The 18263-nt window shown below is 40.0% G+C and overlaps 2 protein-coding genes across 4 annotated transcripts; both read left to right on the plus strand.

The window, feature by feature from the left end:
- The first annotated feature begins 450 nt into the window (after nt 1–450).
- npy7r (neuropeptide Y receptor Y7) lies at nt 451–4724 on the plus strand. The gene is made up of 2 exons (XM_028590030.1): nt 451–646; nt 3464–4724. The coding sequence occupies exon 2, from the start codon at nt 3501–3503 to the stop codon at nt 4614–4616; it is 1116 nt and encodes a 371-aa protein (XP_028445831.1). The 5' UTR covers nt 451–646; nt 3464–3500; the 3' UTR covers nt 4617–4724.
- Nucleotides 4725–5225: 501 nt separating this feature from the next.
- prelid1a (PRELI domain containing 1a) lies at nt 5226–17656 on the plus strand. Of its 3 annotated transcripts, none has more exons than XM_028589935.1 (6): nt 5226–5327; nt 12567–12686; nt 14670–14895; nt 15038–15151; nt 15746–15824; nt 16713–17656. In XM_028589935.1, exons 2-6 carry the CDS (start codon nt 12595–12597, stop codon nt 16832–16834), a joined length of 633 nt encoding a protein of 210 aa, XP_028445736.1. In that variant the 5' UTR covers nt 5226–5327; nt 12567–12594; the 3' UTR covers nt 16835–17656. The 3 variants fall into 3 exon arrangements, with proteins under 3 accessions (XP_028445736.1, XP_028445735.1, XP_028445737.1); XM_028589934.1 differs by lacking the exon at nt 5226–5327 and adding an exon at nt 11843–11941; XM_028589936.1 differs by lacking the exon at nt 5226–5327 and adding an exon at nt 11968–12229.
- Nucleotides 17657–18263: the final 607 nt, after the last annotated feature.

The raw sequence follows: 18263 nt of genomic DNA on the forward strand, positions 1-18263 counted from the left end.
GTACTACAATTCAATCATCTATTTCCATTGTAATGGGAACTCACAGAAGAGATGTGTGGTATCATGCAATTAACTGGCTTGTTGCACAACAGCACAACAGTTTGGTTTTAATGCTGCTCATGTGATTGCTGTAATTAGATCAGCTGTGACAGTGAAGCGTCAAATAAAGCAATATATGAGGATTTGCTTTACAATCCTGAATTGTTCCAAAGTCCATTCAAAGTTGTACACATGTATACAATATCAGATAGGAAGTGGAAAGCCTGCCTGGAAATAAAATGAATAACAAATGGAGATAAAACTGCAAAATGCAATAAACTCAGTGACGTAACTCTGCGTTGGCAATTTAAAGGACATTCTGTGCTATTCATTACATTGTCTTTACTGTGTTATGCAGTGGAAATGGAATTACATAGACTCCTCACTTGAAAAATATGATCTGCAAAGCGCAGATCTCCAGTGACAGTCCCTGGCACTGATGTGGACGCTCACACTGAATCCTGTAGACCTGCCTCAGGAACGCACAGTCGAGCCACAAGATGCGCACTGGGCGCTACTGCTTGGGAGGAGCTTCGGGATTTCCCCCCCTTATTTTACGCCACTCTCCAGTGAAGACTCGTTTGCAAAAGGAGATATAGGGGGAAAGGTGAGTCCATTAATATGTGGATATCGTTCTTTTAGACTGTAAATGAATATTGCGAGGCTACTTTAGTGGCAAAAATATATCCCTGTGGAGAAAAATCTTAAATTCTCAGTTATTTTGTGCAACGTAACCTGTAGTTGCTGAAATTGTTATATGTGCGTAATTTGGATATGAGAGAGGCATTTAAAAAGCAAGTCCAAATTGCGTACCACATGTGACTATTTGTGTTGGAGGCAAACGCGTTGCACTAGCCGGCTGAATAAGCGTTGAGAGCTCATTTGAAGATATTTGAATGCGCACTATTCAGTAAGTTAAACAAATGGCGACAAAATTACGCACAACCGTGCACAATCAATGCCTAATAGATTGGGTATCTCATCATAATTTGATGGCAGTGCGTAGAGTTCACTCTTCACTTCACTTTTTTTTTTTTTTTGCTCCAGCAGGTGTATGGTAACAGATTCCTCAGTGGCACGAGCTTGCCTAAAGTCAAGAATTACCATCACTGATCAGAAAGGGTGCTTTGGCAAATTACTGATGCTTTGTAAAGCGCACATGTCGCATGCAGTGTGCCTGATAAATCCCTGCGTGCTCCTGCATGGCTGTCTGCTCTGGTGACAGAGGGTACAGGCAGGCTGTGCGTGCGTGCGTTTTGCTTTATTGGCACTGCAACACTGACAGTTGTCTTTGCCACAATTTGGTCCCTATAGTTTCAGAGATATCCTGCGAGTCATTTCATGACACACAATGTGTCTGTAGATTCTATATCAATGATACTTTCCTCTCCTTTAGGCCTAACACCTGACATTTAATGTGTACTTAAATCTTGCGGAGCCCAGTGCAATTATTATTATTATTATTATTATTATTATTATTATTATTATTATTATTATTATTATTATTATTGAAGACATGCACACTAGCTTAGAGACACAGCTCAAACACAAACACAGACACACACACACACACACACACACACACACACACATATATATATATATATATATATATATATATATGCACTTATAGACCTTTTGCTGCTTGGAGTTAATTGCAGAGAGGACAATGTGATTAATGTGTAGATAGATATGACAATAAAGCAACACAACAATGCAGCAAAATAACATTTATTTTATATTTTCCAAAATGGAAATAATTTAAAAAGCAAAGATTTCACTAAATTATTGTGTGTCTTATAGTCTGTGACACAAATCGGCTACAGGATCCCTAGAACAACCAAAGAGTGTCTATCACCAAAAAGATGACCTCTCACTAAATGGAGTCCTGTTTTTCTCATTAATTCCATAAAGAAAACTTTAAAAACAAACAAACAAAAGTGTCTAGTTTTTAACATCCAAAAATGAGTATTGTGGATTTGTTGAAAGCCTCTGGCTGAGTCTAATGTCACTGATCTAATGTAATTAGAAATAATCTGCTTAATGAGGATGTAGATGTGGCATTATTAGCATCATTTAGGAGTCAAACATTGAGAGTAGTTTTTATACATGCAGTCACAAAATGTCCTGTCTGTATTCAGCAGAAGCTCTCAGCCTCTTGCAGGAAAATTGGAAGAGATGACAAAATAATGAACTATAGAAAGTACTGAAAAGAGAGAATATTTTTCTGACTAACATACAGTTGTGTAATATGGGCCAGCGTTGATTTTTCTGGCGGAAATTAGGCATACCAGACAATATTCCCTTTATGAGATGCCGACTGTGTATAAGAGCAGTCAGTGGCTCTAATGATGTTGCTTTGAACTGCCTCACTCCTCCTGATCACGTTGCTTTCTTCATCATTTCCCTTTAGTCTTCCTAATGGCACAGGTGTTTGTGTCCCTTGCTGTAATCAAACAAATACTTTACCCAGGAAATGGAGAAAAACATTTTCAATATAAATAGCTCTAGGTAGCAATATGGTCTGTTTTTGGGGGGGAGGGTTCAAGTGAGAGAGATGATTTTCTCTTGCTCATCCTCTGTTACTGAGACGCGCATTCGTTTTTCTTTGTTTTTCAGAACATCCATTTGTTCTGATACTTAGGCGGCATCCATTAGAGAATTCACTTATCTTTTCAATTGCATTGCTTTCATAACTCTCAAGTTAAATACAAAATGGACTTAATAACAGTGTGACATTTATAATGCAAACCATTTTCCAGGTGATAGAATAATTAAGAAGAAGAGAATTATTAAATAGTTGTGTATCAGTTCTGTTTAGTGAGATTTCATTAGAGGTTGGCTCTTGCTGTTCATTCTATGCTGAGAAGGAGACCATGAGAATAAATGACATGAATGAAATTAATGAGAAAAGGTATTGTATAGCATAAAGAGAGTGAGAGAATGGACCAGGAGCTATACGGGTGTTCAGAATAATTGCATCAAAGAGACCTGGGGTTCCCAGCAGGGGTACCGCTGTTTTTTTCAGGCATTCAATCCAAAAGAAGTCTATGGCGATGAGAGGTCGGTGGGGTATCCTGTTACTGCTTCAGAAAGTCATACTGGTTGTTTGGGACACCTGCACAGAGGGGGATACATAAGGAAGCGTGCATGTGTCACACCCTCCTGGTGAAGACAAGTGACTGGTGACGCCATGTCTATCCGACAGTGGTGTAGGTAGTGACAAGTGACAAGCAATGCAGATCAGGCGTGTTGGGAATTCTTAATTGGAGAGAAAAGTGGGGAAATAAATAAACACCTCAAGCTCAAGTATTTTTTCCGCAATGACTACCTTTGTCGTTTTCTTTTCATAGCTTGTTGGGAACACTGTTCTGCCTGTCCAGCGTCAGAAAATCATTTCATTTGATGTGCTTTCTCTCCTCAGGTGTCGGCACTGCCTCAATCTGGCATCTATCGATAAAATGAGCCCACCAGACACATCCAACACCACAAGCGAAGGGGATGCTGGGGAAGCCAATCCCTGGTTGCTATTCAACAACAGCATGGGTTTATATCCACCTGGTTTCCACACTGACGTCACCAAGCACCTTGGAGTCCAGATCACCCTGATCACAGCTTATTCCCTCATCATTCTGCTGGGGCTGGTGGGGAACGCTCTTGTCATTTATATGATTATTCGGTACAGAAACATGCGAACAGTGACCAACTTCTTCATAGCTAACCTGGCTGTGGCAGACCTCCTGGTGGACACTCTCTGCTTGCCCTTCACTCTGGTTTACACTCTGCTAGATGAGTGGAAGTTTGGGTCTGTGTTGTGCCACTTGGTGCCATTTGCCCAGGCCCTGAGTGTGCATGTATCCATCTTGACCCTGACAGTCATCGCTTTGGAGCGTTACCGCTGCATCATCTTTCACCTCGGCCGGCGCCTCACATGGCACTCCAGCTTCCTCATCATGGCATTCACCTGGACTATGTCTGCTGTCCTGGCAGCACCCTTGGCCATCTTCAGAGAGTACCGCCATGAAGAGATCCCTTCCATCAACCTGCGTATCGCTGTCTGCTCTGAGAAGTGGCCCCATGGGACCAGTAGGGACGGAGTCATCTACAGCCTCTCAATGTTGCTCCTACAGTACATTCTTCCTTTAGCCATCATCATTTACACTTACATCTGCATCTGGGTCAAACTGAAGAATCATATCAGCCCGTCCACCCGTTTCGACAGCATCAACCGCCGCAAAAAGACCACCAAGATGTTGGCGCTGGTGGTGGTGGTGTTTGCTATCTGCTGGCTGCCGTTCCATGTGTTTCAGCTGGCCAGTGATCTGGACCTGGTGCTCAGGTTTAAGGAGTACAAACTAATATACACAGTGTTCCATATCATAGCTATGTGTTCGACTTTTACCAACCCTCTCCTGTATGGGTGGATGAATAAAAACTACAGGAATGGCTTCCTCATGGTATTCCGTTGTGAGGACAGGCCAGATTCCTTCCACCCCGAGGGCTCGTTCAGGACACGCTCTTCAAGAAGGCTGACTCTGAACGGTCGTAATGGCGGACAACCTCCGACTGCTGTATGAGATTAACACAATTTAAAAAACCTGTAGGATGTTACTGAACACATTAAACGCACCTCTGGTTTGTCGTTCAAAAGTAGCCTTTTGACTTAAATGGCCTAATGTTGAGTATCAATGTAACTAGAGAGGGCTCAAAGCTTTGCATGCAAATCGCTTTATGTAAGGCTCTTCTTTCCTTGGTGAATGGTAGCCTACTAGTGAAAATACATTTGTTAAATCTATTCATATATGTGTTTAAGATGTTAACTAGGCTGTTAATCACTTGGTACAATGTATAATGCGTCTCCTGTAAATGCAGAACTCTTGTTGGTAAGTAAAGTTCAATTCATTTTGCACTCCATTGATTACTTCACCTGCAGGCTATTGATTTATTCATACTTACTGAGAGGAAGAAGGTAATTATTATGACTGTATAAACAAGTTGAATTTTTCACACTTTCACAATGTTCAAAACATTTGGATGATCTTCATTTAATCAATCCAAATGCTGCATTTTGGATTAATTCCAATGTTGTTGCAGAGTAACATTCAATCCTCGTCCAATCGTCAAATCCAGAGGAGCCTATTTTTGTCCAACCAGAAACTTAATTATGTTCACCTGGCAACCAGCTGTTCCCGATTAGATGGGCCAGCAGAACATCTGTGTCAAAAGGAATGGATCAAAGTGAGAGTTCTTGATTTCTTCATCATATAATGTTGGCAGCTGCTTTGAGGGTATGTAAAAGGACAAAACATGCAAATTTAACAATCAGCTGCTAAAGTGTCATTTGTTGGTGGTCTTTTAAAAATGAATACAGGAACATTATCAACCATACGGCCTCTGTGCACACAACTTGAGCCCCCACTGCACATATAGGCTAACTCCCAGAGTTGAATTTGACTATCAGAATACGTTTTAAGTGTCAAATAAAGAGACCTTGGCTTGGATTCAAGGAAGTAGTAAAGTAAATGATCCTGTCTGGGTGCATAGTAAAACTGAAAATAGTGGCAAATTACTAAATCTACTGAACACTGACACCATACGTAGATTACTCAAAACATTTGTGGGTAGTAGTCTGTGCATTGGTGCATGTCCATAGTGCATGTACCCTCCATACTTAATATAAATAGACTTTAATTATCTGAACCTGACAGCTGGAAAGTCCATATAGAGATGGGAAAACAGCATACAGTACATAGAGGGAAAATAGAAGCAAAGCATTTATTTCAGGGTGAAGTCCTACACATAAACATTTACACTTAATTTTGAACAAAAACAAAAAGAACTAGTGGGTCCAACTAACATCCAATGAAGCATTAAATGAACCAGACAAACGTGGAATACACAGAGTGATTCATTTTACAGCAAAGAAAATACGTATTAGTTTTGTTTTGCTGGTTCTTGACACCCACATTACTGATTTCTTGGCTTGGCCTATTATCCTTTATATAGATTATGATCGAGAGTAAGCCTATTTCAGGACTACCAGCAGACAAACACTGAGCCCAGACACAGACAGTAAACCCCTTTGGGTATAAGTGTGGATAATGTGTGGAGATTTTGCTGCAGACTGGAGATGTTTTCAGGGATCATTTTAGTATGCATTAGAGATTATCCATCTGCCCCAAAATATGGCTTGCCAAAGGGGATATGTCTCCAAATACAGCAAGACAAAGTCAGATTAACCACAATAATGTTGTTGTTGTTGTTGTTTTACCCTTGAGTTAAAGACAAATTGCAGGAGATGCCACTTTAAGTTGTTTTGAAAACATTACATGACATTTGACCCAACATTTCTCATCAAAATTCACTCTTCAGATAACAAATACTCTTAAATGCTATGTTGCATTTTAGACAGTCCCCTGCTTCCCCTCTAGTGTTCAAGGTGGGCATTGCATTTGCACCACCTACCGGATGTGTCGTCGATGTTTGACCTTATCACGTTTGACCATAGTTGACAGACTGTCGGATCCATCTATGTTATAAATCCAAAACGTTGACAAGCAACAAGCTCCATCAGTAGGCGCAAGTTGGTTGTAGGTGGACGGAACGACTCGAGCACGTTTCGAGGCTAGAAATTCTTTTTTCAAACGCTCAGTGGATTCAAATTTGCTTTAAGAAAATTGTGTATGATCACACTGTGGCAGGGTTGGAAGACCATTGATGGCGAGTGAAGATAGTATGGACGAAGATGAATGTCGTCCTCAAATGAAGAGGGGGCTTAGCGAGTCAGACGACGTGAATGAGCGAGTGGTGAGGCAGAAAATAGATCAGGAAGGACTGAAAGTGCTGGTAAAGTTCAAAGAGGGTCATGATATTAAGTCAGTGGGGCCTGTGGCTCTCACTAAGTTTTTGCGCGAGAAGGTGGGTGAGATAGTCAGAGCTAGAGTTCAGTTTGATGGTGATTTGATGATAGTATGTAAAGACGAGGGCCAGCAATTGAAAGCCTTAAAACTGAAGAATGTTTGCAAAAAGAAGTTCTTGAGGTGAAGGAAAAATGGCAGCAGTGGTGTGTGGGGAGTTATCTATGGTATTCCTATAAAAGAGGATTTGGGAAAGCTAAAGGATAGCATTGAAGGAGGACGTGCGACTAGCCTGAAGAGGCTTAAAATGTGGAGGTCTGGAGAGAAGGTTGATAGTCTTTCAGTATTAGTGGAGTTTCAAGGGGAAGAGCTGCCTAAGTATGTCACTGTCGGATATATGAACTTCAATGTAAGGATGTATGTGCCCCCCCCTCCGTTGAGGTGTTTTAAATGCCAGAAATATGGTCACATAGCTGCTTATTGCAAAGGCACTCAAACATGTGGACGCTGTGGCGGAGAGCATGTCTATGGTACATGTGGAACTGGGGTGCAAGAGAAATGTGTTAATTGTGGGGAGCGCATAGTGTTGGGTACAGGGAGTGTGAAACCAGAAAAGAGCAGTTGAAATCCAGCATATGAGGACTGAAGGAAGGTTGTCTTATGCTGAGGCAGCTAAGAGATTTCAAGCTGAGCCAGTTCTAGTGAGACAGACAGCAAGAGCTGCTAAAGCCGCAGTTGTTGATGAGGAATTCCTGATTGTTAAGAAGAAAGAGTTTCTGTGCTTTATTGCGGAAGTTATAAATTGTACGTCGCAAGCAAGACACAGGTCTGAGAAGACCGCTATTGTGGTTAAAAGTGCCAATAGGTATCTGGGTATCAAAGACATTACGTGGGAGAGCATTTATGAAGAACTCCAGCACAGAGATAAATCTGGGATACCAACATCCCTATCACAGCCTGTCTTACAGTTGCCTACGCTGATTTTACAAGCTAAGACTTAAAAGGAAGAAAAGGAGGGAAAAGAGAAGGGAAAAAAAAAAAAAAAAAAAAAAAAAAAAAAAAAAAAACATTTATTTTCTTCAGTGGAATGCTAGAAGTTTGGTGGCAAATGGGCAAGAGCTCAAGAGGTTTATCTCTGAACTAGAGATTAAACCTGAGATTATTTGCATTGTTGAGACATGGCTGAAACCTCATCTAAATTTTGTATTAAATGGTTATGTGTGTGAAAGAAGTGATAGGATCGATAGTAGTGGGGGTGGTTGTGCTACTTTTATTAAGGTGGGGGTTCCCTACAGAGTTTTAGGTAAAGGTGAAGGCTTAGAGTATTTAGTTACTGAGGTTTGGTGTGATAATGGTAGTTTAAGTATTGTAAATTTTTATAATCCCTGTAAAAGACTTGATATTGATGCACTGGAGCAGGTTGAAGGGCAAGAAAGTGGCAAAGTAATATGGTTAGGAGATTTTAACGCACATAGTTCTCTGTGGGGAGGGGATAGAACGGATCATAATGGTTTGGTTTTAGAAGAACTTATGGATAGGAAAGGGTTGGTTTGTTTAAATGATGGGTCACCTACTCGTATTGGGGTGAACGTGCAGTCTGTATTGGATCTGACTTTGGTTTCTCAGTCCCTTGCAGATCAAATAATATGGGAAGTTTCTAGTGCGACAACGATTGGAAGTGACCATTATCCGATTTTATGTAGGATGGGTAATATTAGCTGCAATGTAAATCAGAGTTTCTCTGAAAGATGGAATTTTAATAAAGCTGATTGGATAATGTTTACAGTTTTAAGTGATAGGAATATGGGTCAGGTTGAGGTGATAGATGATGTAGATGAATTTGCAGAAAATATTAGTGTAGCTATGGTGGAAGCTGCAAGAGCTTCTATTGCCGAGTCGAGGCCGGGGAAGCACGAGGCGGAAATTGGTACCATGGTGGACAAGTGACTGCACTCAAGCAATAAGCAGTAGGAATAAAGCGTTTAAAGAGTTTAAAAATAGTTTAAGCTTTCAAAAGTATATGGATTATAAAAGAGAGCAGGCTAAGGTGAGGAAAGTAATTAGGAAAGTAAAAAAGAATTACTGGATAAAGTATTGTAATACTATAGGACGACAAACCTCTTTAAATGATGTGTGGAGAGTTGTTAAAAAAATGAGTGGGGTGCGGCAATCTTGGAGTTATCCAGTCCTTAAGAATGGTGAGACTATGGCAGTGGAGGATGGAGATAAAGCAGCATTAATGGTCAAAGATATAGCAAATGTTCATAGTAGTTTTAACTTAACTGAAGATGAAAGACATAAAAGAGAGGCAACAAAAAGACAGTACCAATATCTTTTAGAAAATGTAGAGGATCGAGATGATAGTTTGAATGCGAGTTTTTCGCTAGGTGAACTAAAGAAGGCTGTGAGCAAGGCGAAGGTAACAGCTACGGGAAAAGATCGAATAAGTTATGCAATGTTGAAGCATCTCGGTAACGAAGCTCTTCATACTATACTGGAGTTAATCAATAAAGTATGGGAACAAGGAAAAATTCCAAAGAGCTGGAAGATGGCTGTTATTATTCCAATTAGAAAGCCAGGGAAAGATCCTACTATGACTTCTAACTATAGACCAATTGCTTTGTCATCCCACCTAGGTAAGATAATGGAGAGAATGATTGTGGAGAGACTGACTTTTTTTGTTGAGTCTCGAAATTTGATAACGTCGTTCCAAAGCGGCTTCAGGAAAGGAAGATCAATTATGGATCCGGTTATTAAATTGGAGAGTGATATAAGAAAGGCCCAAGTATGTAAAGAAGTAGTAGCTGCTATATTTTTTGATATGGAAAAAGCGTATGATATGCTTTGGAAGGATGGTGTGTTAATTAAAATCCGAAGGCTTGGAATAGACGGGAAAATGTATTGCTGGATTAAGGATTTTTTGAGCAATAGGCAAATTCAGGTGAGGATAAATAGTAGCTTCTCTGATTGTGTTTTTGTGGAAAATGGTGTACCCCAAGGAAGTGTTATCTCACCAATTTTGTTCTCTATTATGATAAATGATATATATGATACACTTGATTATGATATAGGAAAATCATTGTTTGCAGATGATGGCGCTCTCTGGAAAAGGGGTAAAAATGTTCAATTCATTGTTAAAAAATTGCAGAATGCTATCGACTGTGTAGAAGAATGGGCTGGGAAATGGGGATTCAGGTTCTCTGTTGAGAAAACCAAGGTAGTGTTTTTTCGTTAAAAAAAAAAAAAAAATTGAAGAAAGGTTTACGTTGAAATTGTATGGTAGAGATTTAGAAAGAGTAAAATGTGTGAGATTTTTAGGTATGCTTTTTGATTCCAAGCTTACCTGGCATAATCATGTGGAAAAGGTAGTTAGCAATAAGGAGTGGGGAGCAGATATGACTTCAATGAAAAGATTTTATGTGGGATTAATTAGATCCATTGTTGATTTCGGGTGCGTGGCTTATGGGTCTGCTGCAAAATCTGAATTAAAGAAGCTTGATGTTATTCAGGGTTCAGCCCTCCGGATATGTTCAGGAGCAATGAGAACCTCCCCTATATCAGCGCTCCAGGTTGAAGTAGGGGAAATGCCATTTGATTTGAGACGACTGCAAATGTCACTATCATATTTTGTTCATCTAAAAGGACATGTGGAAGACCATCCAACTAAAAGTGTCCTCATATCAACATGGGAGCAGGCAAAAAGTAAAAGAGAGACGTTTAGTGCAAGTATACATGAAAAGGTAAAGCAAGCGGCTGTAGAACATTTTGAATTTGGTCCATCTGTAGTCTATCCACCGCATCCACCGTGGCTGCTACCGGTTCCAGATGCTGATATAACTTTGCATGAAAAGATAAAAACTATAAGGGGATAGTGGACAAATGGCTATGAGGTATGTGGATAACTATTATGGGTATGTGCAAATTTTTACTGATGGGTCAAAGCAACCAGATACAGGGAAAGTGGCAATTGCATATGTGATACCAGAGTTTGATATTAAGTTTTCTGCAAGAGTTTCGGATCATTTATCAGTGTTTTCAGCAGAGTTGATAGCTATTGTGATGGCCTTGCAGTGGGTAGAGCAAAGTAAACCGATAAGAGTAGCTATATGCTCAGACTCGTTGTCAGCCTTAGAAAATTTTAAATCAGGTAACTCATGTGAAAGGTCTGATATTGTATGTGAGATATTGACGTTGCTGCATAGTATTCAAAATTGTGGGACGATGTAAAGTTTATTTGGGTTCCGGCTCATGTAGGCATGGTTGGTAATGAGTTGGCAGACAAGTTTGCTAAACAGGCTTTGAAAGCGACAAATGTATCTATTCAGTGTAAAATATCAAAATCAGAGGCTAAGTCAATGATTAAAAACATGTTAAAAAGTTGTGGCAAGATAAATGGGACAGGGAAGTTAAAGGGAGGGATTTTTACAGTGTAAATCCTGAGGTGGGTCAGGGTCGTTTAGTACTAAGGTGTCGAAAAGAAGAGGGAATTTATACAAGAATGAGACTAGGGCATACTAGACTAAACAAAACATTACAGTTAATAGGAAAACATAATACAGGAAATTGCGAGATTTGTAATGTGCCAGAGACAGTGGAACACGTCTTTATGATGTGTAGGAAATTTAAAAGAGAAAGGGTTTTTATGAAAAGGAAAATAGAGGGCAGTGGAGAAAGTTTTATCCTTAGAGATCTTTTTGTCTAAGGGCTCTGATCACAGAGTAATAAAGTATATGCTTGAATTTTTAAAGAACACTGGACTCATTGACAGAATATAGGGTTTTTTTTTTTTTTTTTTTTTTTTTTTGTAGCTTGCAGGCTACAGTATTTTTCAAGGATGTAAGCCATAGTGATGATCATGCACAATTTATCTGGAGGGTGGCGGTAGTGCGCTAAGTTAGTCCGCATCCGCCGTTAAACAAGCAACTGAAGAAGAAGAAGAAGACAGACTGTCGGTGGCCTGCTGCCACGGTGGCTGCACGGTGAAATTAATCCCGACAGGAGTATAACATGCAAATACTTGTCTTTTGAATGTTGTCGCCATACAGGTAACCGTCTTTACCTCTGAAATGAACGCAGCCATTTGCTTATTGAATGTCGGTCAGAGAATTGTCTGGGTCATAACTGTGCCATTCATTCATAAGGTTTGCTTCGTGCTAGGCTAGCTCATGCTAATGCGGAAGCTAAAGAGGAATGCGTACGTGACAAATGTGGCAGTAACGTTATATCTGATGTTAGTCACTCGGTGTAGAAATATTAATCAGTCTGTGTGCTCATAATGTTAGCCACATTGTCTTTGCAAGCCATACCAGAAGGCCCAGCGTGGTATTTGTGAGGTAATATCAGTGAATGTTTAATATCATTTTTATCTGACTGACAGCAGTCATGTAACTTAGCTAGCGTTTAACGTTAGCTGGAAAGTTTGGGGAAATGCGTGTCCCTGTTAACGGCGGTGATTCAGTTTAGATGAAAATTTAAACAAACCTAAATCATGTAATTCATCCATGGTTTGTTTTGTAAAAACGTGTCTTGCTTGTTGAGTAGAAAAACATGATTTTTTTTCTATCGTCGAAACTGCTATTGAGTAAACCACTGTGTGTTTACAACAACCCAGCACTGTCGTCCAGCACTGTTATATCAAAGCTAGGTTTTGTTTGTTCTGTATCTCCACAGGCTCTTGCCACAGTAAACGCAGGGAACAATGGTGAAGTATTTCTGCTGCGGAGGCTTGCTCAAAAGCAACTGGGACCAAGTTTATGTTGCTTTTTGGCAACGATATCCCAACCCTTACAGGTGAGGGCGATGCGTGGTAGTCTGGATACCATTTCCTTGCATAAATTTCTTTATCCAAATTGCATTGCATAAATAGTTGTGATTATTACCATTTTCTATTCTATTTCTATTCTATGTCTCAACATTTGTATACTGATAAGGAAAAGGGTAAAACCGTGGTGGAAAGTAACAAAGTCTATTTACTTAAGCAGCGTACTTGGGTAGAGTTACTTGTACTAACTTTGGTATTTTTGTTTTATGGTACTTTATACTTACACTCCACTTCATTTCAAATGTTAGTTCCGTACAACTTTGCATATTAAGCAAATGATTAGCTGATAACATATGATACACCAGTGGTGTAGTCTACGTGATATGCAGGTATACGCAGTATACCCACTAAGAAAGCTCCAGGATTTCCATATACCCACTTAAAAATGTCCAATGACACGCTACAAGATACTTTCCATTATATTTTGAATTGTCATCTGCGTTTTTCTTCTTCACGTAGGATAAATAAAGGTATTTCCACCGTAAATTGGTGCATGAAATTGTACCCAAATACAGGAAATGAAGTCATTCCCTGGGGGAGGACACCCAGACCCCCTACTAAATTTTCTCAGTTAGCCTTTTAAAATGATATCATATTAGTAAACAGAATGTGTCTTTGGAACATTGGATGAATGGTTGGTGATAATGGGCAATGTAGATATTGCATTAAAGATCAACCACTTCTTTCCACAACAGTCGAGAACCCTTTTTCAATTATGTAAGAACATGTATGTAATATGTTATCTGAAAACTGCTGCCCTGATTTAAAAAAAACAATGCAACTGATCTCAGCTGGTATTCTGTCTTTAATGGAAATTTCTAAGTGATCCCAAACTTTTGACCGGTAGTGTATATATATTTTTTCAGTGATATGATTGTTCGATAGATGTATGATACTTGATTGCATATGTTTAGGTTTTGGACTGTTGGTCAGAAAAAACGAGCAGTTTGAATAAGTCAATAGAGCTGAACAGTCCCGCCCACAGCTGGTTCCAGAAGTAAAAATACAATGCAATTTCTCCATTGACAATTGAAGTATAAGCCAAAACATCGTCAATGGTAGACTTAAAACCAGCTATGACATGACTAAGCGATTGTATATGCTCATATAGATGCCAAAAGTTCATGGGGCACCCAACTTTTCCGCCGTATGTCACACGTACCCTCTCGCGGTGTGACGCGCGTGTCCGCGCTATTCTCACACATGTAGGGAACCTCGTGAATTAACCTGCAACATGTCAGCTGAAATTATTCAGCGTGTGTGCAGAAGATAACAAGTATGCAATATGCAACACCTGCAAGGATAAATTAGGGCATGGAGGGACAACACCAAAAACCAAAATCAAATTATTATTTTTGTTGGATATTGGATGTGAAAAGAAGGAAATGGTTCTAACATTGCACTTTAGATGTGTGTGTGAATTTCCCACAACAGGAGTAATTTATATAGTTCCATTTTATAGTGATCCATTATCTGTTCCAAAAATGTTCTATGTTCTGTGCAAAATGTTCTATTAAAGAAAAGATAGAAAAGAAATATTTGTGTGTGCTGTGAAGTGGTTAGAAAATATAAAATCGGAATCGGCTAAAATCGGTATCGGCTGGCCTAACTCAAAGAAAATCGGAATCGGCCTAGAAAGTTGTAATCGGTGCATCTCTAGTAAATAGTCATCTGATTAAATGATTGTGACAATAGTTGTTAATTGCATCTCTAGCTCTCGGTCAAAAGAATATAAATCTCCAAGAATTTTGATTATCGATGAATCGTTTTAAAGCCTATTATTTTGCTAAACACTTGCTTGTTCAGTTTTTCACATGCCAGTGTTTGTTTATTTGAATTTCTTCCCATTTCGTGAGATCGTATAAACAAAATGATGTTGACAGAAGTATTTATAGCTATGACGCAGAGGTTTTGCATGGTCTTGATCCATAGCCTTATCTTCTCTCCCACAGTAACCATGTTTTGACTGAGGACATCATTTTCCGTGAGGTTACTCCAACCAACTGCCTCATTTCCAGACGTCTCTTGACCAAAACGAGCCGAGCGCCTCGCTGGATGGAGCGGTACCTACCAAAGCACATGGCCAGCTCGGCATACATCATTGAGGACTCTATTGTGGACCCTCAGAAAAGGACCATGACCACACTCACATGGAACATCAGCCACGCTCGCCTCATGGTACCTCAATGTTTGCTTCTAGAGGCACTCAGCATTTCACAAAGTAATAACATGGCCTCATGTTGCTTTTTCTCTCTTTTCTCTCTCTCTCTCTCTCTCTCTCTCTCTCTCTCTCTCTCTCTCTCTCTCTCACCCCCCCCAGTCCGTGGAAGAGCGGTGTGAGTACCAAATTAACCCTGACAATAGCAGCTGGACACAGATAAAAAGAGAAGCTTGGATCTCTTCCAATATCTATGGGCTCTCCAGAGCTATTCAGGTCAGTAGAGTAAAGTGGAGCACCACACTACGTAACAACTCAGGAAAAGTGGTGTGGGGTGTCTGAAAGGAAGACTCGCCCACCTTTCTATCATTCTGTAATTGGTCATATAACACATAGTGTTAAAATGCAACAGCTGAGCTCCTGAGGCTGTCAGCCAAGACCTAGGTTGCTTCCCAAAGTCCACCAACAACTCCTTAATCTTGATTTATACTACTGCGCTGACTCCACGCGGAAGGTATGTACATAGGTACGCATAGATGCATACCCCACACCGTAGCCTGTGTTGTAGCCCGACGTGCACCTCCCCAAAAATGTGACTTCATGTCCCGGTGACACAGACCGCAACAACTGTGAATGCTCTCGTAGAGCCTACGTATAACTTTTAATCAAAATAAAAGTTGCATGTGTTCAGTCCACCACACCCCTGTACTCAGCCTCCTGTCCCCTGCTAACACAGCCCACAATGGCAGTCTTCAAACTTCTACAGGGGCAGCACCTAACCCTGATATGAGTTATAGGATGTTGACACATTAATCTCTGGCTCAGTGTTTTTATTTTTGTCTCTGTTGACTTTGTGTCTTCTCTTTCCAGGAATTTGGTCTTGCGAGGTTCAAGACCAGTGTTACAAAGACCATGAAGGGCTTTGAATATGTGCTGGCCAAAATGCAAGGTAAATTGTCAATAATATTAACAACTATAATTAGTGCATTACATTAGTTGCCGGAACGAAGGCATCGTCACTTTGTTTTGGCAACACCTGTGCTTTTCCTGCTATGACAAGTCAAAATATCTGCAATGAAAAAGTGCTCTGATGCTAGTTAGGCTGTTAGCAGATGTAAAGTACAAGATGGACAAATGGTTGAAGGGAAATAAAGGAGAAACTGGGTGATGCTCATTGAGCAAACATATCAGTCAAATCTAAAAACTAACAGTGATTTGGGTGAAGCTCAACTTAATAAACTGCTTTTAAACGGGGGATATGACAGAAAAGGTTGGCATTCTTTACCTTTTTGGGAACCTCTAAAGGAACAAAATATGCTAAATGACTTTTTTCAAATTGCGTGGAATTTCAGTTGTATGTTTACAGTGCTTCCAATGTTTAAAATCACCTTTTTATTAGAAAGTTAAGATATTCACTTTGGCTGTAATGAGGCCAGGCAAGGAAAGCTACTTTCTTACTGGCTTAACTGTATGATTTAAATTTGTGAGAAGACAGTTTGTGTTAAAATTGTAAAATGTGTTGCAAAAGTTTGACCGTTCAGTTCAAACAAAGTAAAGGTATTAAATACATAAGCTAAACATATTTGTTACCTATTTTTAAGTGTATCAACCTCTACCTGTTTCCTGTTGAAGCACTGGTGGTGTATTGTTGGTAAAACCCCCTGTAACCGACACACAGAGGAGCAGGAAATCAGTGCAAATTATATAAATTCTTGAAATGTTGTCTTTTGTTTATTACACAATTCAGGGCTATGAAGGAATAGCGTAGGTTTTCTAGAACTACATAAATATTCGAATAATTCCATGGATTATAACCAATATGTTATGACTTTTGTAGGTGAAACTCCGTCGAGAACCTTAGCGGAAACTGCTACGGAGCGAGCAAGAGAGACGGCACTGGCAGCTAAGGAGAAAGCCAAAGACCTCGCCTCACAGGCCCACAAGAAACAATATGTGTGATGGGTTGAAAATGATAAATCATCGGTTCTTTTGCCACTGATACTGCGACAGATTTATCTTTACCCCCCCTCCCCCCATGGGTTAGACACCGGACCTCTATGAGGAAGCCGCCAACTCAAATGGTGGGTGGACCATATAAGGCCTGAGCTGGGTTCAAGAGCCTGTTCCAACCTCCTAGAATATATTGTACCTTTGATACTAGATCATCTCAGTATTTACCTTGGATGGTGTTCTTAGAGGAATGCTTGAATGTGGCTCTGGGTGCCATAAAATAATAATTGATACTGTTCCTCTGACCTTTGTGCCCATGAATGTTTACTTTTTACTCTGTTCCTATCAGTATGTCATGTTATTCTGTAATAGCTTTGTATTATTAACCACTTAGATTAGCATACCACATAAGTATCTGATTAATGCAAATTCATGTTTATGATTTACTGCAGCTGTATGTTTTGTCACAAACCATAAGCATTTATCTTGTAGTTCATTTCACCCAACCACACCTTAATCATCCTACCAAGACTGATTGCTTCAAGTTGAAGTTCATGGACTGAAGAAAGGTCCGTTTTGTTGACGGTCATAGCTTGATCAGAAATACTTAGCAGTAAGATGTGGTTGCAATGGACATAAGTGTCTTCGCCTAAATTTAAAATGCATGTACACAGGCAAAAATGTTACCTCGTCTAGTACATTCAGCTTAGGTCTGATGATACAACCCATGCAACAATGTGCTCTTACTACACTCTCCTAAAGGATTATTAGGAACACCCTACTAATACCGTGTTTGACCCCCTTTTGCCTTCAGAACTTCCTGAATTCTTTGTGCCATTGATTCAACAAGGTGCTGGAAGCATTTTTTTAGAAATGTTGGTCCATATTGATAGGATAGCATCTTGCAGTTGATGGAGATTTGTGGGATGCACATCCAGGGCATGAAGCTCCCGTTCCACCACATCCCAAAGATGTTCTATTGGGTTGAGATCTGGTGACTGTGGGGGCCATTTTAGTACAGCGAACTCATCGTCATGTTCAAGAAACCAATTTGAAATGAGTCGAGTTTTGTGACATGGTGCATTATCCTGCTGGAAGTAGCCATCAGAGGATCCCAGTAACTGAGCAGACTGGTCTGAAATACTCAGACCAGGCCGTTTGGCAACAACCATGCCACGCTCAAAGTTGCCTAGATCACCTTTCTTTCCCATTCTGACATTCAGTTTGGAGTTCAGGAGATTGCCTTGGCCTGCACAACACCCCTAAATGCATTGAAGCAGCTGCTGTGATTGGTGGATTAGATAATTGCATTAACGAGAAATATTACAAGTGTTCCTAATAGTCCTTTAGGTGAGTGTATATCAATTCGATATCAGCTTGTCAATAAATGGAGCGTTCCTTTGCAACTATCATGCTGTGATCCTGTATTTATTTTTTT

This window comes from Perca flavescens, chromosome 10 (assembly GCF_004354835.1).
Source record: "Perca flavescens isolate YP-PL-M2 chromosome 10, PFLA_1.0, whole genome shotgun sequence".
NCBI lineage: Eukaryota > Metazoa > Chordata > Actinopteri > Perciformes > Percidae > Perca > Perca flavescens.

Coding starts and splice junctions, on each gene's coding strand:
- npy7r (XM_028590030.1), top strand. CDS start 3,501: ATGAGCCCACCAGACACATCCAACACCACAAGCGAAGGGGATGCTGGG.
- prelid1a (XM_028589935.1), top strand. CDS start 12,595: ATGGTGAAGTATTTCTGCTGCGGAGGCTTGCTCAAAAGCAACTGGGAC. Junction 12,687..14,669: donor CGATATCCCAACCCTTACAG/GTGAGGGCGATG, acceptor TCTCTCCCACAG/TAACCATGTTTTGACTGAGG. Junction 15,825..16,712: donor TGTGCTGGCCAAAATGCAAG/GTAAATTGTCAA, acceptor TGACTTTTGTAG/GTGAAACTCCGTCGAGAACC.